The sequence below is a fragment of the Eriocheir sinensis genome, chromosome 27 (genome assembly GCF_024679095.1).
Source record: "Eriocheir sinensis breed Jianghai 21 chromosome 27, ASM2467909v1, whole genome shotgun sequence".
In the NCBI taxonomy this organism is placed as follows: Eukaryota; Metazoa; Arthropoda; class Malacostraca; order Decapoda; family Varunidae; genus Eriocheir; species Eriocheir sinensis.
Genome location: NC_066535.1, coordinates 16,437,609 through 16,462,126, shown reverse-complemented (window position 1 = coordinate 16,462,126; position 24,518 = coordinate 16,437,609). Strand labels below are relative to the sequence as shown.

At 47.4% G+C, this 24,518-nt stretch overlaps 1 protein-coding gene across 1 annotated transcript in view; it reads right to left on the bottom strand.

Moving 5' to 3' along the window:
• LOC127004203 (uncharacterized protein DDB_G0271670-like) overlaps nucleotides 1-24,518 on the bottom strand; it is a 146,479-nt gene that overhangs the window by 105,627 nt on the left and 16,334 nt on the right. Inside the window, exon 2 of the mRNA XM_050871725.1 lies at nucleotides 13,598-13,770. Within this exon, the coding sequence (XP_050727682.1) occupies nucleotides 13,598-13,687 (90 nt within the window). The 5' untranslated portion in view covers nucleotides 13,688-13,770. The remainder of the gene's footprint in view (nucleotides 1-13,597; nucleotides 13,771-24,518) is intronic.

Sequence of the window (24,518 nt, the reverse complement as noted above, 5' to 3'; positions counted from 1 at the left end):
AGAGAGAGAGAGAGAGAGAGAGATGGCGGGGAGACATGAGGGTGCAGTAGAGGGTAGAGGGGGGGGGGGGTAAGTAAGATAAGGAAAACGAGATGAAATAGTGGGTTTGTTAGCAAGTGGAAAGACGAGAATGTGGAGGGAGGAGGAGGAGGAGGAAAAAAAGGTGAGTGCAGTGCAGTGGAAAGACGAAGAGAAGAACGGAAGGAGAAATAGAGCAGGAAAAGAAGGAAAGAGGAAAGGTTAAGACGAGATATATATATAAGTGAAGGGTAAACGCGAAGGAAAATAACCGCTGTGGTGGGTTAACAAAATCTATCAATGCAGAAGTAGGCTAGAAATGTGGCTATAAAAGGAGCTGTGTGTCATTACTTTCCGAGGGCCTAGCGGGGCACGCACGCTCCCCGCCTTCGCCGTGGCCTGTCCCTCGTGCTATCTAGTCCGTCTGTGGCCCTCCTCAAGGCAGGCCCGAAAGGCTCTGCTTGGTCCTCCCCTGCAGAGTCAAGGCGACGCTGTGACCGAGAACACGCCCCCAGCACTATACCCTTGCTCTCACCACTCCAGAACACAGGTACACAATGGAAAACGCTCTCTCTCTCTCTCTCTCTCTCTCTCTCTCTCTCTCTCTCTCTCTCTCTCTCTCTCATGAAAATCTACTCATCTATATCCATCGATCCACCTACATTATTTATTTTACTCTAATGAAATAAATCATGCATCGTGGTTCAATTATGTATTACCAGCTGTGTCTCGATCGTGTCATGGAGGAGAGCACGCGGGACAGGTTCAGTATTATCACGATCATTTGCGTAGATACGGAGGAGCTGACTTTACATTCATATTTTTATATCATGACTTTTCTCCTTGGCACACATGAATATGTTTGCAAATATATGAGTAAAATTGAATAACGCCTGAAATTATAAATATATCCAACATGTATCCATTGTTAAAAAATATTCCAGAAATATTCCAGTCACTAGCTGGGCTGCGGCTGGAAGCGAGGACGTGTGTATCTCGGACTCCACCATCTGGGGGCCGCGGCGGCACCACCACTCCGTCTGCTGGGCCAGTGAAACAAGCCTTTCGCAATCTCAAAATGCCTTGAGTACAAACTCTTTTACCCTTACCGGCTACTTCCACGGTATTAACATTACTGCTATTATTGCCATCACTCTAGGGATAATAACGTCATCGTCAGTGCCTTGAGGATAACCAAGTGTCATTCCAAGGTTTAATCGTGACCATCAACAGCTTTCTTGGGGGAATGCTTGGTTCTCTAGGCACGCCGGGGACGGTTATCCCTCCTCGTTTCCTGCTCCCTTATAGAAATCACCTCGGCATCTCCCTACCTCATCACCCATACCTCCTCCCTCTGCTACCCCATCACCTTTACCTCCTCATCCGCCTTCTTTTCCTTCTTCTCCTCTTTCTCCTCCTTCTCCCCCAGCGCCTATACCTCCGCGTCCTCCGCCTCCTCGCCCAGACTCATTACCGGGAAAGGCACAAAGCTGGAGGCACCCCGGGTCTGCCTGCCGGGGCGTTAGTGTCACCTGGCGGCTCAATCCATCAGCTCCGGCCAGTACCATTACGAGTCCCCTCCCTCCTGCCTCACCGCGGCGTCCTAACCCTCTATTCAGGTGGCAGTACGGGCGGCAATTTGGTTGGTGGCCGCATGACGTGTTTATGAGCGGGACCCCGATTCTCCGGGCGCCCTGGGGTGGTGGCGCTTGACAGAGAAGGTCGTGAGAGCTACTCCTGGGCGGCTTTATATAAGGTGCTTCTACTGTTAGCAGGTAGATGGTAAGGGGGAGAGGAGGAGAAGGGGGCGAGGGCTGTGGTATGAGATGAGGGAGGACGTAATGGGGAGGAGAGGGATATGCGGGGGGGTTAATGGGGGTGGAGGAAGGAAGGAGATGGAGCCAGAGGAGGTAAATTCAGAAAGGAGGTGATGCGAAGGGCCGTAAAGATGGAAAGTGGCGGGAGTGATGGGCAGTGAAGAGAAAAGGTGGGCTGGAAGGATGGCGGCGGCGAAGATTCGGACGTGCGAGGGCGCTGAAATGGAGGTAGGGAGGGAGGGAGGGAGGGAGGCTGTGCGGGGATGAGGATGGCAGGGGGCGGCGAGGTTAGGCGTGTGGAATGGAGTAATGGGAAGGGGTTGCTGTGAGAAGGGTGGGGATGTAAAGAGGTCTGTCTGAAATGGCAAGAGAGACGGTAGGGAAGAGGGCCGGGATAGAGACAGAGGGACGAGTGCTTTAGACAGAAAATACTGAAGGGAAATGTGTGGAAAGTCTGAAGCGGAAAGCGAGTAGGAGGGGACACAAGGAAGGATGCTTTGGCCGGAGAATATGGAGGTAAGCTGTGTGGAGTGAACTGTGAGGAGGAAAAGATAAAGAGAGAGCTGGAAGTGGAGGACGGGAGAACAAAGACGTCAGGAGGAAAACAGAGGTGAGGTGAAAGTCCCCGATGAAAGGATAAGATAGACGGATAAAAAGGCGGTGACCAGTCGCAGGGTAAAGACGGGAAAGGAGCAAAGAACCTAACCGAGGAGTGGCCTATGTATAAAAAAGACGAAGATCTGCTGCCTGTGGTTCTCCAGCATCCTTACCTTCCTTCTAGCCAGTTATTAAGGCAGGGAAGGAGAGCCAGGGTGTGACGGGCAATGTGGGGTGAAGGATGGGTAACCTTATCCACCGGGCAGGTAATAGGATTGCGCCACCGCCACGACCATTTCCCGCATCAAGGTGAACCCGCTTAAATACACCGCGGCCGCCACCTTCAAATTTACCAGGGTCGCCCCGCCGCCCCCTCCCCGGCCACAGGTATGTATACTACACGCTTGAGGGACTCCAAGACTGGCCGCCTCATTCCATCGTGTCCCCCGTCGTATAGTGAAGAATATAGAGTTCTACCTATAACTGGAATGTATATCACAATGGACATCGTCGCTAATGAAAAATATGCCAGGTATGTCAGAGATGTATATAACGTCATCAAACATAAACGTCTTCCTAGTACACGAGGGGACGATTTTTTAAAATTTCCACTTGGAATGATTGGCACGCGTCGAGATGAATGTTCTACAAGTAAAGGAATATTACCAGGCAAGAAATATGATGAATTATCTTTACACTTCTATACATATATGAAGAAAAACCCTTGGCATTGTTTTACGCATTGTGCTACATTTTCCTCAGCACTCAATCTGACGAAATTCTTCGGTGTAAATCTTTAAATAAACAAACTTTCTTTTTCCAGTCACAGAAGTCATTAAAAGCAGTGTTGAACATTTTCATCTTTCATACAAAGTTTATCACAATTTTTTAAAGTCTATTTTTATTTTCTGCTACAATGACGTGTGTGTGTGTGTGTGTGTGTGTATATATATATATATATATATATATATATATATATATATATATATATATATATATATATATATATATATATATATATATATATATATATATATATATATATATATATATATATATATATATATATATATATATGCGCCATGACGGGCTGGGGTCGACTACCACCCAGGCCCTCAAGCAAGCCTACCGGCGCTAAAGGCGTAGACGTAAAAAATAATAATAATAATAATGTGTGTATATATATATATATATATATATATATATATATATATATATATATATATATATATATATATATATATATATATATATATATATATATATATATATATATATATATATATATATATATATATATATATATATATATATATATATATATATATATATATATACAGAGACAGAAATGAATAGATATAGATACACACCTCCGGATTGCATTAAAAGTTAGCCGATGGCAATGACTTGAAACTAAATTAGAAAAAATAAATAAATTAATGGCGAAGACGATATTTCATTCAGTTTATCACAAATTCTGCAATTCATATACTTGCAAAGTGCTATTGGCAATAAAAAAATAATTTTATACTATGATAGTAAATTATATATATATATATATATATATATATATATATATATATATATATATATATATATATATATATATATATATATATATATATATATATATATATATATATTCCATCATACCGTCGCCACAAATTGATTTTTTTTTATTAACACAAATTTATGCCCGTCTGCTTCAGATGAAGACGCCATAAGAGATTGCAAAACAGTCCCGAGTTCGAATGCAGCAAATCTACCAACACAAGGCGGAGCACACGACGTGAAGACCGGGAGAGTAACGCCACAGCTCGCCGCGTTCTCAGGATGCACACACACGAAATGGATTAAGAGATATAGGTGTATAATACCCTGGTGGGGTGTTCCTTGATGAAAAATAAATAAACATGTGTGTGTGTGTGTGTGTGTGTGTGTGTGTGTGTGTGTGTGTGTGTGTGATAGCAATAAGTATTTGAATGAGGTAACGCTACAAGTTGCCAAATGGGGCGTTCAAACTCCGTAGACTCTCTCTCTCTCTCTCTCTCTCTCTCTCTCTCTCTCTCTCTCTCTCTCTCTCTCTCTCTCTCTCTCTCTCTCTCTCTCTCTCTCTCTCTCTCCTTCTGTGTGTGTGTGTGTGTAAGCAATCAGGAAACTTGTCTTTCCTTGAGACCAGAACCGAAGAGGGAAACAAATGGAGAAAACATGGAAACGACGATCTAGGCGAACATAACACGCGGAAACTGATGAAAACTCGAGAAAAAAAAAAGATCAAAAGCTTCAGGTGAAGGAGGGAACAGGAGAACAAACAGGGACACCGAAGGGAGGGAAGGAAAGAAGGGTTAGCAAACGGAGAGGATAATGAAAGTTACCCCTTAATTCTCCCTTCCATCCTTCCTTTCCTTCTTTCTCCGTTAATTCTCCCCCTCCTCCCTTCTTACCTTACACTTCTCCCTCCCTCCTTCCATCATCTCTTTATGCCATGCCTCTCTCTCTCTCTCTCTCTCTCTCTCTCTCTCTCTCTCTCTCTCTCTCTCTCTCTCTCTCTCTTGTTCCCTCCACCCTCTCACCTCTCCCTCGTCACCGCTGCGCAATAGTAAGAATGTGTGTGTGTGTGTGTGTGTGTGTGTGTGCGTGTGTTCTTTCTGCTTGTGTATCTACGAATGCATGCGACTCTCTCTCTCTCTCTCTCTCTCTCTCTCTCTCTCTCTCTCTCTCTCTCTCTCTCTCTCTCTCTCTCTCTCTCTCTCTCTCTCTCTCTCTCTCTCTCTCTCTCTCAGGGGGAGGAGAGTGGATTGCATTCTAAATCTTGTGTGTGTAATATGATGCTAAAGAGGGGGCGTTCCTTTGCGTGTGTGTGTGTGTGTGTGTGTGTGTGTGTGTGTGTGTGTGTGTGTGTGTGTGTGTGATTCATGCTAGACGTATGTGCGTATCTTTACACTGTGCAGCACGTTCAGAAATTGAACAATGAGCGTAAAAAATAAAATAAAAATATAAAAACAAACGAGGAGGAAGGGAAGACGGAAAATTCCTCATCGAAATCAGGGAAACATACTTCAGATGATACACACACACACACACACACACACACACACGGGCTGCTTCCTCCTCCACCTTCACGCCTCAACAGTCTTCCTCAACGGCGCTCAAAAAGGGTTGTAAGTTCATGGGCGGTTTCCTTTCGGGGGGAATTCTTGGTAAGTTTTCAAATTCCAGAATGTTTTAACGCCGTCCCTCTCTTTCTAATATTTCCGAATTGTTCCTTGGCTGTCGATTAGTGCTACGCTTCCTCCCTCTTCCCTCCACTCTTGCATTCCTAAAGCCTCACCTTCTTCCTACCTCCTTCCCTATAATCCTTGTTCCACTATCTCATTCATCCTTTCCTCTATCTCTCCATCCTTCCTTCCTTCCGTTTGTCTGTCCATTCGTCCGTGCACCTTTCCCTCCCTCTCTTCTTTCCTCCCTCGCTTCCTACTCTTCCCATCCATGCAAGTATTCTCTTCCCTTTCCTCTTCCTCTTCCTCTTCTTCCATCGATCGTCCAACCACATGAGTTGGTTATTTTTCAACAACGAATATTTGCTTTAACTCTCTCTCTCTCTCTCTCTCTCTCTCTCACACACACACACACACACACACACACACACAGGAGAGAGAGAGAGAGAGAGAGAGAGAGAGAGAGAGAGAGAGAGAGAGAGAGAGACTGCTACACTTGCATGACATTCTTCACATGATTAACTGTTTCATGTTATGGAAGAATAATTAATTGCCGCGATTATAGAGGAGGAGGAAACATGGAAACATGGACAAGCAGGCAGCAGAAAGCCTGTTGGCTCATTACTAGGCTGCCTGCGTTCAGTGATTTAATCAATCCGTTTGCCATGGAGGAGGAGGAGGAGGAGGAGGAGGAGAAGTAGATAAATGTGAGGAAGCATAGGGAAGTGTTGAGCAAGGAGGCGGTAGAGGTTTGGCCAGGCTGGGTGAGAGAGAAAGAGAGAGAGAGAGCGTGGGGGTGGGGGGGGCTGGGAGTAGGAGTGGGAGGCAGGGGAGGAAGGGGGGGAAAGCCGCCAAGGTCGCTAGATTGACCAGCTGAATCACAGCGTCGTATGCCAGAGCCACGATAACCCCAGATAAACACGGCTGGTCGTTGAACCCTCGCAGGCCACGGGCACTTGTTCTCCGCGCAGGACGGACGAAACCCATGTCCTTTCTCCGTTGTTTCTGGACTTTCTGACACACACACACACACACACACACACTTGCCCGGTTTGCCAGTTCAACAGTCCACCACCAAACAATGTTGAAGGCAGGGCAAGGCAGTGTGCACAATTCAGCAGCTCAGCACACCCTGGCCGAGGCTACACTCCCCTCCCTCTGCGATGCCTATATTATAACACACTAACAAAGACTCAAGCTAGAAAACAATCTGGACTTCCGGTTTCAGGTGCGTCGCGATGTAGAGAATCCATACTTGACTCAGGTGCAAAAATTTTATACAAAGTTCGTTGACTTTCGAACGCGTGAGGGTGTGGCGTGTTAGTTTAGGTTCGAGATCGATTACGAACCCTAGCCTAATGGTTTGTGAGGCAGGCTTACATATTCCCAGTGACCTCGCTCGGCGCAGGACGCTAGTGCACATGTGACAAATAGATGTGACTGAGGCTTTCCTTCGCGCTCTTAATCATGGCGTGAATTGAGGAGAGTATCGAGCCTAATCGTTGATCCTAATTCTACACCAGAGGATAACACTACTACGCGTTGACATACAAATCAATGCTAATAATGCCTTTGTGTGTGTGTGTGTGTGTGTGTGTGTGTGTGTGTGTGTGTGTGTGTGTGAGAGAGAGAGAGAGAGAGAGAGAGAGAGAGAGAGAGAGAGAGAGAGAGAGAGAGAGAGAGAGAGAGAGAGAGAGAACGTCTGGTGTAAATCAGAGGTGTGATCAAGATATAAATCCTTTATTTACATCTTGGGTGTGATCGGCAAGGTGTGTGGTGCGTGAGGTAGCAGCACACACCTTAATCATACTCCTCAGGTGAGTCACCATTTAATGAGGGGAGAGGAGGGCCTGTGGGTGCCGAAGTGCAAGGGGAATAAGAAAGGGGAGATACGTGCGATTAAGGGGCTTCCAGCGGCGCCTTGAAAAACGACAAATTGGCTCAAACACACAAGAATGTTTTCCCGGGTTCTATGCCTGGCCCGTGTGTGCGCCTCAGCCTATACATCAGTACTAGTTATCGACATGGCAGTGTTGTGTTTATACAAGTGAAGGGCTTTAAACCTGCATTCAGAAGTGAACGTGCCTAAAGGTGTGTGTGTGTGTGTGTGTGTGTGTGCTAATTTTGGGTACGTATCGCCCCTCGCCACTGGCTATGCACCGGCTGTAGTGTGTGAGCGTGCCGTGATGCTATTTGCAGGATTTTATCGTATTTAAGCTCCGCGTCACATAGGTACTTGGCAACGCGTCGAACCTGGCACTATAGCTGCCCTTCGGATCCCTGGCACTTACGTCGTGGCCCTGCACCCGCGTGAGTGGCAAGGTCTTGGCACCCATAAACAACAGCGGCTCACTCCGGGTAGCTGCACCGCCAACCCTCAGCACTCTATAGGCTGGCAAAAAGTGAACACAAAGACCTTACTAACACTGAAGGGTGACACTGAGTAAACACGAACTTAAGAAGGCAAGTTCGCTTAGACTTGAGTGCAGCACGTTTCAAGGTCAGGTGTATTACGTAGCATGAACATCATCCGCGAGGCGAGGTAACCGTGAAGGAGATTACACCCGTAAGCTGGTGTCCAGGGTGTGACTTCTGTGCGGCAAGGGCCAGTGAAGCTGTGGGGTGGGTGTCACTGGCATCGACGTGTTTGAATTGCTCAACAGAGACCAAAGACAATCCTGCGAAATACTAAAATATTGAAAATTGCACACGGTTTATGTATATTAACAAATGCATAAATAAATTAATATATTTTTCTTCATGTTAACGCATCCTGTTATTCACTTGTTCTGCCTGTCTGTAACCTCCACCCTCTGTTTCTCTCTCTCTCTCTCTCTCTCTCTCTCTCTCTCTCTCTCTCGCCCCTGGGTCTCTATGTTCACGCGGCCCTCGGGACATGGCGACGTGGCATGTGTCCCTCCAGAGAGCTTTTGGCCATCAGGTCCTCGTCCTCTTGAGTGTTTTATTGCCGACCGGCGCCTTAACTTCGAGACACAACGTCCGTCTGCCGCATAATTATACTCCACGTCTCGGAGACCAACAAGATGCATGTCTCCTTTACTCCCCATCTTCAGACAGCCCGTGAGGCTTCTTTGGCCGCGCGGCAGGTAAAGACTACACAACCTTTCATAATGACGCCCCGAGCACTCTTGTCCCGGAGCAGTGGGCGGGAGGGTCATCGCGCGCCTGACATCCACGGACGGGCCACTTGCATGTTAAGTGTTTCTGTCTTTCCCGGCGCCAGGGTGTCCTCCTTTCCGGTAGGCAACACCTTTTCTGGAGCGCCTCTTTCTTTCGACTTATGAATTTTTTTTCAATTGTTCCCTTCTTCAGTAAGCTACATTACTTTTAAATGTCACATGGTCCTCAGACTTACTTCTCTACACACACACACACACACACACACACACACACACACACACACACACACACACGGTACACTAATGTGGGTGACTGCAAACTCTTACCCTCACTGTCAGTCCCGACTCACCTTTTTTTTTAAGAGCAAGTAACAAAACTCCAGCTGGAGCTTTATTTTCCCACAAAGCAGCCAAACAGGACGCCGCACCATCACTACAGACAGTAGGCTTAAATACTTTTGTGCACGCGGAAAGAAGTGGACATGCACATTTTCGTGCTCTCGTATACTTTTCCGACGACGCTTTGAGGGAATACAAAAACCTTCATGTGTCACCGCCGCTTGCGTGTTTGCACTGTCGAGAACTAAACAACAGGTGCTGGACACGACGACCTTGGCAGTGACCTCTAGCGACGAGGCCAAGGTAGCAGGCAGAGGGTGAAGGCAGGCAAGGCGAGGAGGTGAGGGAGAAAAGAAGGAGGTGCAGGGGGGCTGAAAGGGCGAAGACAGGTGTTGGGGGGGATGCCAAACAAACACAGAGCCGGTTCAGGTGAATATTTTACCTACGCATCAACTGGAGTGGGTCCTCTCTCTCTCTCTCTCTCTCTCTCTCTCTCTCTCTCTCTCTCTCTCTCTCTCTCTCTCTCTCTCTCTCTCTCTCTTACCTGTGCTCAACCTTTTATGTAATCTCTTTACATCTTGCATTGGTGGTGGTGGTGGTGGGAGTAAGGGGGTTGATGGAAGTCATAAAGGGAGGACATTATGGTGGTGAGTGGTGGTGAGTGGGAGCCATTATGGTGGTGAGTGGGGGTCATTATGGTGGAGAGTGGTGGTGAGTGGGGGTCATTATGGTGGAGAGTGGTGGTGAGTGGGGGTCATAATGGTGGAGAGTGGTGGTGAGTGGGGGTCATTATGGTGGAAAGTGGTGGTGAGTGGGGGTCATTATGGTGGAGAGTGGTGGTGAGTGGGGGTCATTATGGTGGTGAGTGGTGGTGAGTGGGGGTCATTATGGTGGTGAGTGGGGGTCATTATGGTGGAGAGTGGTGGTGAGTGGGGGTCATTATGGTGGAGAGTGGTGGTGAGTGGGGGTCATTATGGTGGAAAGTGGTGGTGAGTGGGAGCCATTATGGTGGAGAGTGGTGGTGAGTGGGGGTCATTATGGTGGTGAGTGGTGGTGAGTGGGGGTCATTATGGTGGAGAGTGGTGGTGAGTGGGGGTCATTATGGTGGAGAGTGGTGGTGAGTGGGGGTCATTATGGTGGAGAGTGGTGGTGAGTGGGGGTCATTATGGTGGAGAGTGGTGGTGAGTGGGGGTCATAATGGTGGAGAGTGGTGGTGAGTGGGGGTCATTGTGGTGGAGAGTGGGGGTCATTATGGTGGTGAGTGGGAGCCATTATGGTGGTGAGTGGTGGTGAGTGGGGTCATTATGGTGGAGGTGGTGAGTGGGGTCATTATGGTGGAGAGTGGTGGTGAGTGGGGTCATTATGGTGGGGTGGTGAGTGGGGTCATTATGGTGGAAGTGGTGGTGAGTGGTGAGAGTGGGGTCATTATGGTGGTGATTGCTGTGCCTCTATTACCCCCTCGTTTTTCTCTCTCTCTCTCTCTCTCTCTCTCTCTCTCTCTCTCTCTCTCTCTCTCTCTCTCTCTCTCTCTCTCTCTACTAATCAACTCCCTTTCTCTCCCATTCTCATGCTTTACTTTATCATACTCTTTATTTCCTCCAAACCGCCTTCGTCTCTCCGTATCTCTCCAACTTGATTTCTTCCCTCCTTCACCTGCCTTTAATCTATTTCACCAATTTTCCTTTTTTTCATTCAGTCTCACCTTCATTTTACTCGTTTTCCTACTCACCTTCACACACGTTCCCTGACTGGCCTTCACCTTCCTTTATTATTTTTTTTTCTCTCTATTCCATGCTATATCTAATCCTCATTTCCTTTTCTTTATAATACTTCCAGGTTTCAGTTCCTTCCTCCAAAGTCACTATTCTCCTTTCCTTTATTTTCTCTCTGTCTTCCGCCACTCGTCGTCGTCCTATTCTTCTCTCCCATTCTTCCTTAACCTCTTCCTTTATTCATTCATACATCAGTGTCGCTCTCCTTGTTTACCCTTCACTCTCCTCTTGCTTCTCTAACCTTTCTTCAGTGTCCCTCAGCTAACACCATCCACAATCCTTTCTCCATCTTCCATCTCAACGCCATTATTTCCCGACATGTCCACGCGGGCCCTTGACATTCCCTTCCCTGCCTTCCGTTCGTCCACTCTCCACTGCCTGATTCATCTTCACATTCACGTTACGCAACCGCTCCTTCTCAATTTCACTTTTTTTTTTATGAATCGGTATGTCTTTTGTTTAACCGACTTCCCCGTAAAATAGTTTGGCACCTTTCCTTCTCATTGTCTTCTGCTGCTTTGATCGGACCGGTCTTTCACTGCAGTATGAAGATTATCGTCATACGCCGTGGGTTACGATGAGAATAAGGAGGTTGTGTTAGTATTACAACACCACTGGCTGTCGTGTGTGTGCGTGTGTGTGTGTATGTTTTGCAGTGTCATACGGAGCTCAAGTGGTGCCATGTGGCAGCCGTCACGTGGTGAACTGTGGCATGTAGTCAACTGATGAGTCACGTGGAGCTGGAATGCATGTGAGTGTGTGTGTGTGTGTGAGAGATGCACGTCGAGATATGCGAGAGCGTGCCGCAGAAAGGAAAGCTGCCACCACACGAAACTGAGATGGTATGAAACTTCTATTATTACTGCTACTACTACTATTATTACTACTACTACTACTATTACTACTACTACTACTACTACTACTACCACTACTACGCGTGATGCTCCGGTGACAAGTTATCATATTACGAAACTCACTGGACTTTTTATATTCTACTCTAGCCGTCAAGTGCAAAGTCAGGTAGGAAAGAGTTGTAAAACCCTATCATGGTGTTGGAGGCGTAGTAAGGATAGTTTTACAGTGTCGAAAGAAATGGTTGAAGATATACATGCACGGCGCGCACACACTACCATCAACTGGACAAGAGTAAAAGAATGTAAAAGTAAAATAAATCTGTGACGCCGGAAAAAAAAGAAGAAAACTTGGACTCAGGCTCCGTACAAAGCATCTCGTCACAAGAAAAATAAAGTTACCTTCCGTCCTCCGTCTCCTCGTGTTCCTCTCTCCTCGCCTAACAAGGGTCGCGCTGATCGCCGGTTCTGCCTATAAATTCCCGTCTCTCCGCTCCGGCCGTGTGTGGGAGCGTGTTTGCCTGCCTTCTTGTTTGGCGATCCCCCTCCTCCCCTGCGCTGCTGCTTGTCTTGTGTGCTTGTTTCTCTCCTCTCAGCGCCTCAGTGCGTTGCCTCACCGTGGTCTGCCCTGCACGGCGGCATTGTTTGCTCGTCTCTTACGTAGATGTCTTTTTAATCACGGGGCATCGGGACGCCTCCTGTTTTTCTTACTCCATGCGGCGGCTGTGGTGGTAGTGGTAGTGATGGTGGTGAGGCCGAGCAGTGCCCCAGCCCAACGTACACGCACACACTGCCCAGCACCAGCACGAGGGAGTCAAGTTCAGTGAACACTGCGCGGCACACCGGCAACAAACGTACGTACACACGCACACATACATCCACACACACACGTTCGCGTCTCTGTGTCTCGTCCGGAGAGTGACTGCCGACTGAGGAACCAGCATCAGGGAGTCGGACGGGGTGGGGCACGTTCATTGGCTGCTCATGACACCTCTCCTATTGGCTGGTGGGCGCCCGCTAACTAGTGATTCACTTTTGAGTAGTGTGGCGGAAAATTATCGTGTTGCAAATTTAACTTCGAAAACAGGCAACTCAACAAACCACCTCGAAATATACCATGAAAATATTCATCGCAATGAGAACAAAACGGTTACTGTACCAAAAACACACTAGACTACCAAAAATAACGAAAAATGTTCAAGCTCGCTCGTCAAGGTTTCACTTACGGCTTCGACACCCAGGGATCCCCTGTCCCTCCCTCGCCTCCCCTTCCACAGAGGGAGGCTCCCGCTCGGCTGTGATTGGCTGTCTGTCATCAGCGCGGGGCAGCTCACACGCAAGTGGCCAGTGAGTCCATTTTATTATATATTGTTTTTCTGTGTTGTTTTTGGCCTAGAGGCTGAAAAAATGAAGATCCGTTCATGCCTGATTCATAGATTTCCGCAACTTCATCCGTGATGCATCAAGAACTTGGAGTACACAAACATTTGCAAGCTATATTTTCGTTGTCATCTTCGTGACAAGTTTCCATCATTTCCTGCACGCGTGTTGGCACCAATGCCGAGAATCTCAGGACGGGCATGGCACCGTTCTATGATGACACATCAGAAACACTACACAAGGAGCTCCTCCTTTCGTTTTTCGTCATACTGGCGATATAATTTATACATCCAAATGTATGCTGTGCAATATATTAGCATCAGCCGTGCACATTACGTTATTATAAACGCAATAATGCCATCTGCTTGTGCATGTACACGCTGGATTGTCCCCTAACTAACCTACTACCGGATGAACACGCCATGAAAGGAATGATGAACAGCATACATTGGTTTGGGTACTTACCGAATGTGTGATGGTGTGGGTGTGGTGAGAGGCGGAGGTGGTGTGGGCGGCGCGGGCGGACCGTCGATGGGACCAGAGCCGGGCGCCCATTTTAGAGTGGCCCAGCACACAGGACAGCAGGGCCGTCACCAACACGACCGCCAGGACGATCACCAGCACGTGCAGGCCGCTCACTGGGGAAGAGGTGACTCATGTTAATGGCTTCTACTTGCTCGCTCGCTGCACTTAACTTAATGTCCTTCTTTAGGCTAAACAGAACTTCACATTCTTAACCCTAATAAAAGAAATAGTCCATCTCTAATAAAGATGCATACTATTGTCTTTAAAGCAATATTCTCCTTGTTCATTGTGTTTCATCCACTCATTGTCACCAAAAAAAATCCTCCTCCTCCTCCTCCCTCCCTCTCGCTCTGCGCCACTCCTCACGTGGAGCACATCACGGGCGACGTGTTTAGCCCACTCATGACTCTCATCTTCACCCTGTAATTTAATAAACTGCGCATCTTAAGCTTAATGTCCTCAAATAGCAGCCAGTGTCACCCAGGGCAGCGTGACCCGAGGCTTAGGGAAGGGGGGGAGAGGCCTGTGAGGGTGAGGTGGGGGAAGGCCTAGCTCGGTGAAGAGGGAGGGCCCGGCGGGGTGAGTGGGGAGAGACCTGGAGTGGGAGGGGGAAACCTAGCCACGAGACACTACGAGACCCATCACGGCCCCATTCCTCCATCTCCACCTCCTCCCCTCCACTCAGACCACACAGCACTATCCAAGGGAAACGGATTTCTCTCTCCCGCCAATACCGCCCATTTCTCACTCCTGCCGCCCATTCCACCCATTCTCCACCCCTTCCTCTCGTTCCTCACCCACCTCTCCGGCCTCATTCCACACCTCCGCCGCCAGTTTAATTCTAACCTCGTCCACTTCATTCCATTTCTATTACTACTCTCCATTCCTCGCTCTTCCACCCAATCCTTCTCCCCAATCCTCTTTCTCGCACTCAGTCCTCCCCAATCCTCTTTCTTCCACCTCATCCATCACCTATTCCTCTTTTCCTACCCGATCCTACCACCTCCATTCCTCCTTCTCCCGCCAAACCCTTCACCCTCACCCAATCTTTCTTTCCATCCCATCCCCTCTTCCACCCTAATCCTTCACCCCCACCCGTCCTTCCCCTTCCCCTCTTGAGCCTCTCGTTCACCCCTGCCGCCGCCTGTCTGGGTCGTCGCTCATTCCTCGAAGCCCCTTCCCGTCCATCACGCGTGGCATGGACTGATTGACTCTAAACCAAGGTATCCATTACTCGCCTCAGGTGTATATTCTCTATAATTGACCTCGATAATCAGCGACGGGATTTCAGCAAGTCCCCGAGGTCTTAGGCGAGGCGAGAAGAGGCGCGCTGACACACACACACACACACACAACTCTTCAAACCTTCCTTCACACGCCTCGTCAGATATTATGTTCGTCTTCTAAAAACTACTTTCACCTCCACTACCCCCTTCCACCACCTCTCTTCTTCCCTCCAGGCACGACGGACCGCCCCTTCGAGTGCCCAATATCCCATTAGAGTTTCACGTGCAGCTTCCGACGAACAAAAGGTAAGAACCGGGAACAATTTCGCCGCTCCTCGACGTGCGACCTCGTTCCATGAAACTGAAAATGAAAGAGGCGGCGAGACGCGCGGCGAAGGTACTCCAGACGCTCCGAGGCGATTTCTGCCGCATTATTGCCAATACCACGCAGCTGTCTCCCTCCCTCCCCCTTCCCCCTGCCCCCCCTCGTCCCCGTCCCTGCCAACACTGAACGAGGCAGGAGTGCACTTATACCCCATGACGATGTAACTTTTGATATTCTTTATTTAATAAGCAAGGGAACGTGCGTCAAAAGGGAAGATTCTATTTAGGAAAGTAGAATATTTCACGCGCTTATTGCAGCAGCTTCCTTGTCGGCATAACGAGGAAGAGAGGAATACGTCCCTAGAGTCTTGGGATCGGGGGTTTAAATTGTGCTTAATGTAAAAATATAAAAAAATAAAAAATTCTCTCTCTCTCTCTCTCTCTCTCTCACACACACACACACACACACACACACACACACACACCACTCTGATTAATATAGATGGTCTTAGTTTGGTCTCATGTGTCCAAACAGACGGAACCAAAACAAGCAAAATCAAACTTGAAAACAAACACTGTCCTTGACCATATTACTCCCCGATTTTTTGCACCATAACACACACACACACACACACACACACTCACACGTGTCTGGTTTATGTAAGTTTTGATTTAATTTAATTGACTCCCCTCCCCCCTTCTCCCACATAATTATCCCAATCATCACCACCACCACCACCACCACATGTACCCTTTTCACAACTCTTACGTCTGCCATTTATTAATTTTCAGCCTTTCCTTCCACTCAATCTTCCACCTCATTCCTCCCTCTCCCACCCAATCCTACACCCCACTTCTCTTCCCCCTACTCACTCCTTCCCCCATCCTTCCTTTCCTCCTGTACATTTCCACATTCTAAGCCAACGCAAGCCACCAGTTCCCCCTCACACGGCCTCATCACTTAAAGAATTAGCCGGGGAAAAAAAAAAAATGTTTATCCTTCCTCACTACATTGATCAGCTGAATGCGAGTCACGAGCTCCTCCATCTTCTCCTCTATCGACGCGTTATCAGAGGAGAAAGAGAGGTCTGTCAGCGGGCGAAGATGCCACGTCAAAGAAGCTCTGTCGGCAAATACTTCGCCTCGTGTTAATGGACGTATAGTTAAGTTTGTGTGTACACTTCATCGACTTGCTACTGGGCTACACGTTTGTTTTCTTAAAGTGTGTGTGTGTGTGTGTGTGTGTGTGTTACTCTTAACCAGTTTGTAATCATTCGTTTTGACCTGCCACTTCCATTCCCCTTTTCATCTCCATTCCTCCCTCTTCCACCCAATCCTTCACCTCATTCCTCTTTCTCCCATCCAATCCTACCACCCCCATTCTTTCGAGCAGAATTGAAGGAGCACCCCCACCATCACCACCATCAATCACCACTACAAAAAAAAAAAAAAAATCTCCTCCTCCTCCTACTTATTATATTGCCAGAAAACATCCACAACGACATGACATCAGCAATACTCCTCCTTTTCCTCTTTCCTCTACTAATTATACGATCACAAAACAAAACACACAGCTCTCCTCCCTTTTCTATTAATACGCACAAACAACAACAAATATTCTTAATCATCCTAATACTATACTTCTTTACAACAGTTACAGCAACAACAAAAACAAGTACTGCCCTTCCTCCTCCTACTAACACTACCATACAAAAACAAGAACAATAAATACTACTACTACTACTACTACTACTACTACTACTACTACTACTACTACTACTACTACTACTACTACTACTACTACTACTACTACTACTACTAATAATAATAATAATAATAATAATAATAATAATAATAATAATAATAATAATGATAATAATAATAATAACTAATAATAATACCATACTGTGTTGGTTCGTGAAGGCAACAAGATCAGAGCACACGTAAGTCTCGTATCTGCAAGCATGCGCTGGGTCACTACTCTCTCTCTCTCTCTCTCTCTCTCTCTCTCTCTCTCTCTCTCTCTCTCTCTCTCTCTCTCTCTCTCTCGCCTTCTACTCTTACCAGCACCGACCTCTCTGCCCCCTCAAGCCACCCCTCACTCCTCGCTACCGCCCTCCCTACCCGATGCACAGCCACCTCGACCAGGCACTGTGCCCTTCGCCAACCCCTCTCTGTCCTCATTCCTACTACGCATTACTACCCCCGCCTCCTCCTCCTCCTCCTTCTTTCCCTCCTCCTTCTTCTTCCTCACTATGCCCAACAACCACAACAAAAGCAACCCTATGACGACGCCACGGGAGGGAACAACACCCTGCCCTCATTATGTAGAAGAACAAGCACATTTTCCGTCTTGCGTCAGGAGAAAGGATCCTGATATATCGCACAGAGTTATACTGTAATTATGACAGCGCCCGGCTGATTAAAAGGCTGATTCATACACATACAGCTGCGTGGAGAAGGAGGGAAGGCTTGAGATAAGAGCCCTCACTGCTAGCTAACTGACCTGCCTCAAGGGGGGAGAGAGAGAGAGAGAGAGAGAGAGAGAGAGAGAGAGAGAGAGAGAGAGAGAGAGAGAGAGAGAGAGAGAGAGAGAGAGAGAGAGAGAGAAAATTATTATGTAAAGAAGCGAGGCAAGAAAGAAAAAAAATATGAAAAAGTAGGATGGAAAAAGAAAGAACGAAAGGAAGAATAGACAAAAGTATGACCATTACCATCAGAGAGAGAGAGAGAGAGAGAGAGAGAGAGAGATGAGTCTGCAAAGAAAGATGAAATAGAAAAAAGGAAAACTTAAAAAAGAGAGAAAGAGGAAGAACAAAAGAAAGCAAAGAATGACCATTACCATCAGAGAGAGAGAGAGAGAGAGAGAGAGAGAGAGAGAGAGAGAGAGAGAGAGAGAGAGAGAATGAGAGAAACACGAGCAACAACAAGTAGGCAACAACCAAAGCGACCCTTATGTTCGCCGGCCATTCTAGTCAAGGAGATGATTCATACACAAGCCGCCTCCTCGCCTTGGGATAGGGGAGAATAGGCGGCAGGGGAAGCACGGGGGAGCGGGGGAGGGGAGCGAGAGGGCGAGGGTAAGAGTCCTTGACCTTGGGGAGTTTTTACCCCCTCCCTCCCGTCCCCCTCTTCTCCTATACTCTCTCCTTACACACACACACACACACACACACACAAGAAATGAAATGCCACGGATGATGAGGGAGAGAGAGAGGGAGGCGATGGGAAGGAGGAAGAGGAGGAAGGGGAGGGAGTTGATGAGTAAATAGTGGGGGGATGGGAGGGAATGCATGGGTGGGTTGGAAGGGAGGAAGGGAGGGTGATGGGGTTGAGTAAAGAGTAGGGGGTGGGGAGAGGAGGGGAGGGGGTGAGGTCTGGGGCAGTCATCCTCGTAACAACTCACCGCCCACCACCTCATTTAAGGAAGGGGGAAGGGAGGGGTTGTGTCCCTTAGCTCCCCTTAACCTGAGTGCCACCCGCGCGGCCCCTGACAGGCACCGTGATGAAGGGACGAGAGAGAGAGAGAGAGAGAGAGAGAGAGAGAGAGAGAGAGAGAGAGAGAGAGAGAGAGAGAGAGAGAGAGAGAGAGAGAGAGAGAGAGAGAGAATATGTAAAGAAAAGAAGCAAGAGGGAAAGAAATAGGAAAAAGAATAATTACGAAGGAAAATGAAAGAACAAAAGAATGACCATTACCATCAGAGAGAGAGAGAGAGAGAGAGAGAGAGAGAGAGAGAGAGAGAGAGAGAGAGAGAGAGAGAGAGAGAGAGAGAGAGAGAGAGAGTTTAATTACACACACACACACACACACACACACACACACACACACACACACACACACACCTTTGCTAAACATTTATATTCATCTGCTACGCAACAGTCATCACATTGCTTTCCTCCGACGCTGCGCCATCCCCTGCTCCCCTCGCACACCCCTAAACGCCCCCCACACACACCCAGGGCAACACACTCCCCGACCTCCCCAACCATACCAACCCCACACCCGCCGCCGCCGCTGTCGCTCTCCTCCAGCCGCCGCCGCCACCGCGAGGCCTGCCGCTACTGTCCCCCGTACACCTGCTTCACACCTGCACTTTCACTACATCAATATTCCACACCTGCCGCAAACATGAGCGTGGGACATGGGCCGCCTCCCAATGAGCCGCCGCCGAGGGGGAGATGAAACAGCCGGGGCGGGAGGGAGGGAGGTGGAAGGTAGGGGAAGGGATGCATAGTCGAGGAGGAAGGATGTAGTGGAAGAGGGAAGAAAGGTGGAGGCTGATCCGCGGAGAGTTGGAGAGAAGGAAGGATGGATGGAGGATGCTCAGCTGTGGAGGGAGGGAGGGAGGGAGAGGGAAGGAGGAAAGAAGCGAGGTTAAGGAACGGAAGGAAGAGGGAAAGAAGGAAGGGAGCATCAGACAGGCAAGGGAGACACAAGCTAATAGAGTTCTTATGTAGCTTTTAATTTTCTTGTCTGCGTATTTGTGTGCCTGTCTGTCTGTTTGTCTATCTAGCATTATACAAGACCCGGTCACCGAGACGACTAAGAAAACTGCAACTCCTTCCTTCCCCCTTCACCAGCCACTCCTTCCTTCCTTCCTCAGGCACTTCTTCCTTCCTCCTTCACCATGGAATTCTGACTTCTTTCTCTCTTCCTTTTTAATTAGGGACTCCATTCATTCTATCTTCCTCCTACATGAACTAGCACTTCCTTCCCGCCCTCACCAGTCACTCACGCCCTTTCCCTTCGAGTGTGAGGTGGGTGGGTAGCTGTAGCGTGTCATGTTTTGGATTATCGGCTGCCGTTTTACCACACCTCCTACTCCCTCATACACACGCATCCTACACTCTACCTTCCTTCCTCGTACACGCCTCAACACTCCCGACACTCAACAGCTACCATACGCCCCTCACCCTTTCCTATATACATCCTCACCTCTTCTATTCGCTCACAGACATTCCCCCACATAGGGGCTCACCCCCTCCACAGATTCCTCCACACACCTTAACCCCTCAGCCCCTTCAACACACAAGCCCTCACCCCCTTCCTCCCACCCCCTTCTCACCCCTTCCGCACATACGCTCCCCCCTTCCCGCTTTACCGCCGAGGCCCTACGCTTTATCTCGGCGGGGCATCTCGACATCCCCGACTTAGACTCCTTCATGTAAAATTTTGTGTTCAGCTCTTTATCTTCGTTTCGATCTCCCTCACTGCTCATCTCGTGTTTCAGGGCTCGAGAAGGGGTGTTCTCTCTCTCTCTCTCTCTCTCTCTCTCTCTCTCTCTCTCTCTCTCTCTCTCTACTCAGCGGGGGGGAGGGGGCTGAGGGAGAGAAGTATCGTGAGGGGGAAGACGTCTTTACAGAGGGGGGTGGGTGGGGGGGGATATTGTGGAGGAGGGTGGGGGGTGTTGAGAAGCGCTGGGTGTCCAAGAGGTGAGATGAGGAATAGCAGGATAAGAAGAATAGAAAGGGAGGAGGAGGAGGAGGAGGAGGAGATCAAGGTGAGCTCCAAATGCCAAATGAAAGGCAATGAAAAGATCGCAAGAATTTAAATGGCTGGCGGATTTTTTTTTACTTTACTTTCCTGCAACTTTCACATAGCCATTTTTTCCCACTCCATCGTCATTGCAAGTTGATGTTAGTGCATAAGCCTGAATTATCTTAAGTTTATATCTTATGTTCGGCTTAATGATTCCTGCTACACTCTCGCTTTGATGGTGGATAATTCTTTTAGGTTCTCTGCTAGATTCTTGTTAATCAAAAGTCCAACTCCACGCTCCTTCCTATATACCTACACAAGGTTCGTCCGTCAGACTGTGCTGTGAATGCCTTGCCATCCTCCAAACCCAGTGACACACATGACGCCCTGCTGGGCGATAGCAGTGAACAGCAGACTTGCTGAGCACTGCGAGCGCAATGGGTGGCTGTTCGTCGACAATTGGGACCTCTTCTTTGGCAACGACGCCCTCTACGCCCGTGACGGGATACACTTGACGTTCAAGGGTGTTGAGGCTCTCTCAGACTCCCTTGAGCGAGCACTTGGTACCCTGAGGGATTTTTTAGTATAGGCGAGGGGGGGAGGAGTAATGGGAGCAATGGGAGGAGTAATGGGAGGGGACATCTAGCTCATAATATAACCAGGCAGCTTAGAAGTAATTCTAGAGGAGTAACAGAGGACGGGCTAAGAATCTTCTATACTAACAGCAGGAGCCGCAGAAACAAGATAGACTTACTAAGGGGTGAAGCTTGTTCAGAAAATTTTGACATAATAGCGATCACTGAGACATGGATAGACTTTGCTAATAGAAATTTTAGGTCAGAATTTGAAATAACGGGTTATCAGATGTTTCACAAAGACAGAAGGGGCAGAAAGGGAGGTGGAGTTGCGCTATATGTTAAAGACTCACTTAAATGTTTAGTTAACAACTCAGTCAAAACTAACATGGATTCAGAATCAGTTTGGGTGGACGTTTACAAAGGAAAGAAAAACTAACTCTAGGAGTTATATACAGGCCACCCAACCTTAACAGGCAGGACACGAGTATATTACTACAGGAGATTGGCAGGGCGAGTACGAGTAGAAATGTCTGCGTAATGGGGGACTTTAATTATAGGAATATAGACTGGGAAGATCTAGTGGGTGACCTGGAAGCCGAGGACTTTCTTGAAGTTATACAAGATAATTTCCTTAAGCAGGTAGTTACTGAGCCTACCAGAGGAGATAACATATTAGACTTAGTCCTAACCAATAATGGGAACTTGCTACGTGAGTTGGAGGTGGGCGGAGAGTTAGGAAATAGTGATCACAGAACGGTTCGTTTTAGCTTAGACTGGGCGGTAACCCGTGATCCAAACCCAGTGTTAGTGCCAGATTTTAGAAGAGCAAACTACGAGGGGCTTCGAAGACATCTTGAAGGGTAAACTGGGATAATTTAGGGATTCATGAGGCCAGAACTGCGGATTGGAGAGCCAGGAGAACCAGGTAGAAATGTCTTACAATAATTTAGTTAGAGTAATAGTAGAGGGGCAAGAACAGCATATACCACAGCGAACACTTAGAAAAGAAAACAATGATCCTAAGTGGATGACTCGTGGACTAAAACACGAGATTGGGTTAAAGAAGGAATTTATCAGAAAATAAAGAATGGGAAACACATCTCAGGGGCCGGTACGTCGAACTATCTAGATTAGTTAAGAAAAACACCAGGATAGCAAAAAGAACTATGAAATCAAAGTAGCAAATGAGGCGAAAAGTAATCCTAAGGGCTTCTTTCAGATGTATAGAACAAAACACGGGAGAAAATTGGACCGCTGAAATCAAACACAGGGAGCTAGTAGAAAATTACGAAAATATGAGCACATTGTTGAACGACTACTTCCTTTCAGTATTCACACAGGAGGATCGAACGACTATACCGGAAAGAGTTCAGGTGTACGAGGGCGGGATGGCGATAAATTGAGGGATATAATCATTACCAGGCAAGTAGTTCAGGATGAGATAGATAAGTTTAAGAAGAACAAGTCGCCAGGTCCTGACGGGATATTTCCGAGGGTATTAAAGGAGCTAGGTGATACAATCAGTGACACTAACCGACATCTTTAAGATGTCGGTAAATACTAACTATGTGCCGAGCCTATGGAAAGTAGCTAATGTGACGCCGATTTTTAAAAAGGGGGACAGGTCAGTTGCTTCAAACTATCGCCCAATTAGCTTAACATCGGTTATAGGGAAGATGCTGGAGTCCATAATAGCCAGGAACATTCGACTCGCAGCATGGGTTCACAAAAGGTAGGTCATGCCTCACCAATCTCTTGTCCTTCTACAATAAAGTATTTGAGGCGGTTGACAGAGATGAAAATTATGATGTAATCTATCTTGATTTTAGTAAAGCGTTTGACAAAGTTCCTCACCAACGACTGTTGCAAATTACAGGCTCACGGAGTAGAGGGTAAAGTTTTGAACTGGGTCAAGGCGTGGCTTAGCAATAGGAAGCAAAGAGTGCAAATCAATGGTAAAAGATCTGACTGGGGATGTGTTACGAGTGGGGTCCCACAAGGTTCGGTATTAGGTCCACTTTTGTTTATTATTTATATCAATGACTTAGACACAGGAATTAGTAGTGATGTTAGTAAATTTGCAGATGATACCAAGATCGGTAGAGTAATTGAGTCGGATCAGGACGCTAGTATTCTCCAAGGTGAACTCAACAGATTATATGACTGGGCGGATAAATGGCAGATGGAGTTCAATGTAGGGAAGTGCAGTATTCTGAGTGTAGGTAGGAACAACCCCTCACATAACTATTGCTTAAATGACACTCTCATAAGTAGGTCTGGGTGCGAGAGGGATTTAGGGTCTTAGTGAGCTCTGATCTCCGTCCAAGGGCACATTGCTTTCAAGCTAGAATTCGAGCTTATAGTGTTCTGGGATTTTTTTCAAGGAGCGTAAGCAACAGAAGCCCCGTAGTCTTCCTCAAACTATATTTAGCATTAGTTAGACCTCATCTTGACTATGCGGTTCAGTTCTGGTCACCCTACTATAGAATGGATATCAAAATGTTAGAATCGGTGCAGAGGAGGATGACTAAGATGATTCAGGGGTTGAGAAACTTGCCATACGAGGAAAGACTCAAACAGTTAAACTTGCATTCTCTAGAAAGGCGAAGGGTGCGTGGAGACATGATCGAGGTTTATAAATGGATGAAGGGCTTTAATAAGGGAGACATTCATAAGGTTTTGTTGGTAAGAGAACCGGGTAGGACACGAAGTAACGGGTTTAAACTGGATAAATTCAGATTCAACAGGGACATAGGCAAAAATTGGTTTACTAATAGGGTGGTGGATGAGTGGAATAGGCTTAGCAGTCATGTGGTGAGTGCCAATACAATTGTCACATTCAAAAATAGACTAGATAAATTCATGGACAGCGATATTAGGTGGGGTTAGATACACGGGAGCTTAGGGTCAAAGGAGCTGCCTCGTACAGGCCTACCGGCCTCTTGCAGACTCCTGCGTTCTTATGTTCTTCTTCTTATGTTCTTATATTTAACTATAGGCGGCGAGAAACAACTCAACTATAATTCCCCTTCGTCCTTCTTTTTCGTGAGGGAAGTGGGAGGAACACGACTCAGACGCTTGGCCAGGGGAGCGTTAAGGTAAGCAAAAAAAAAAAAAAAAAAAAAAAACACGATATTTTTTTTAGATTTCAAGATGGACGTTGATGAGCAGACAGTTCCTGGAAATATATAACCCATTTTTTTTTTATTATTTCAGCTTTTTGGTACTGAATAAATAATGAACATGTCTCCGCC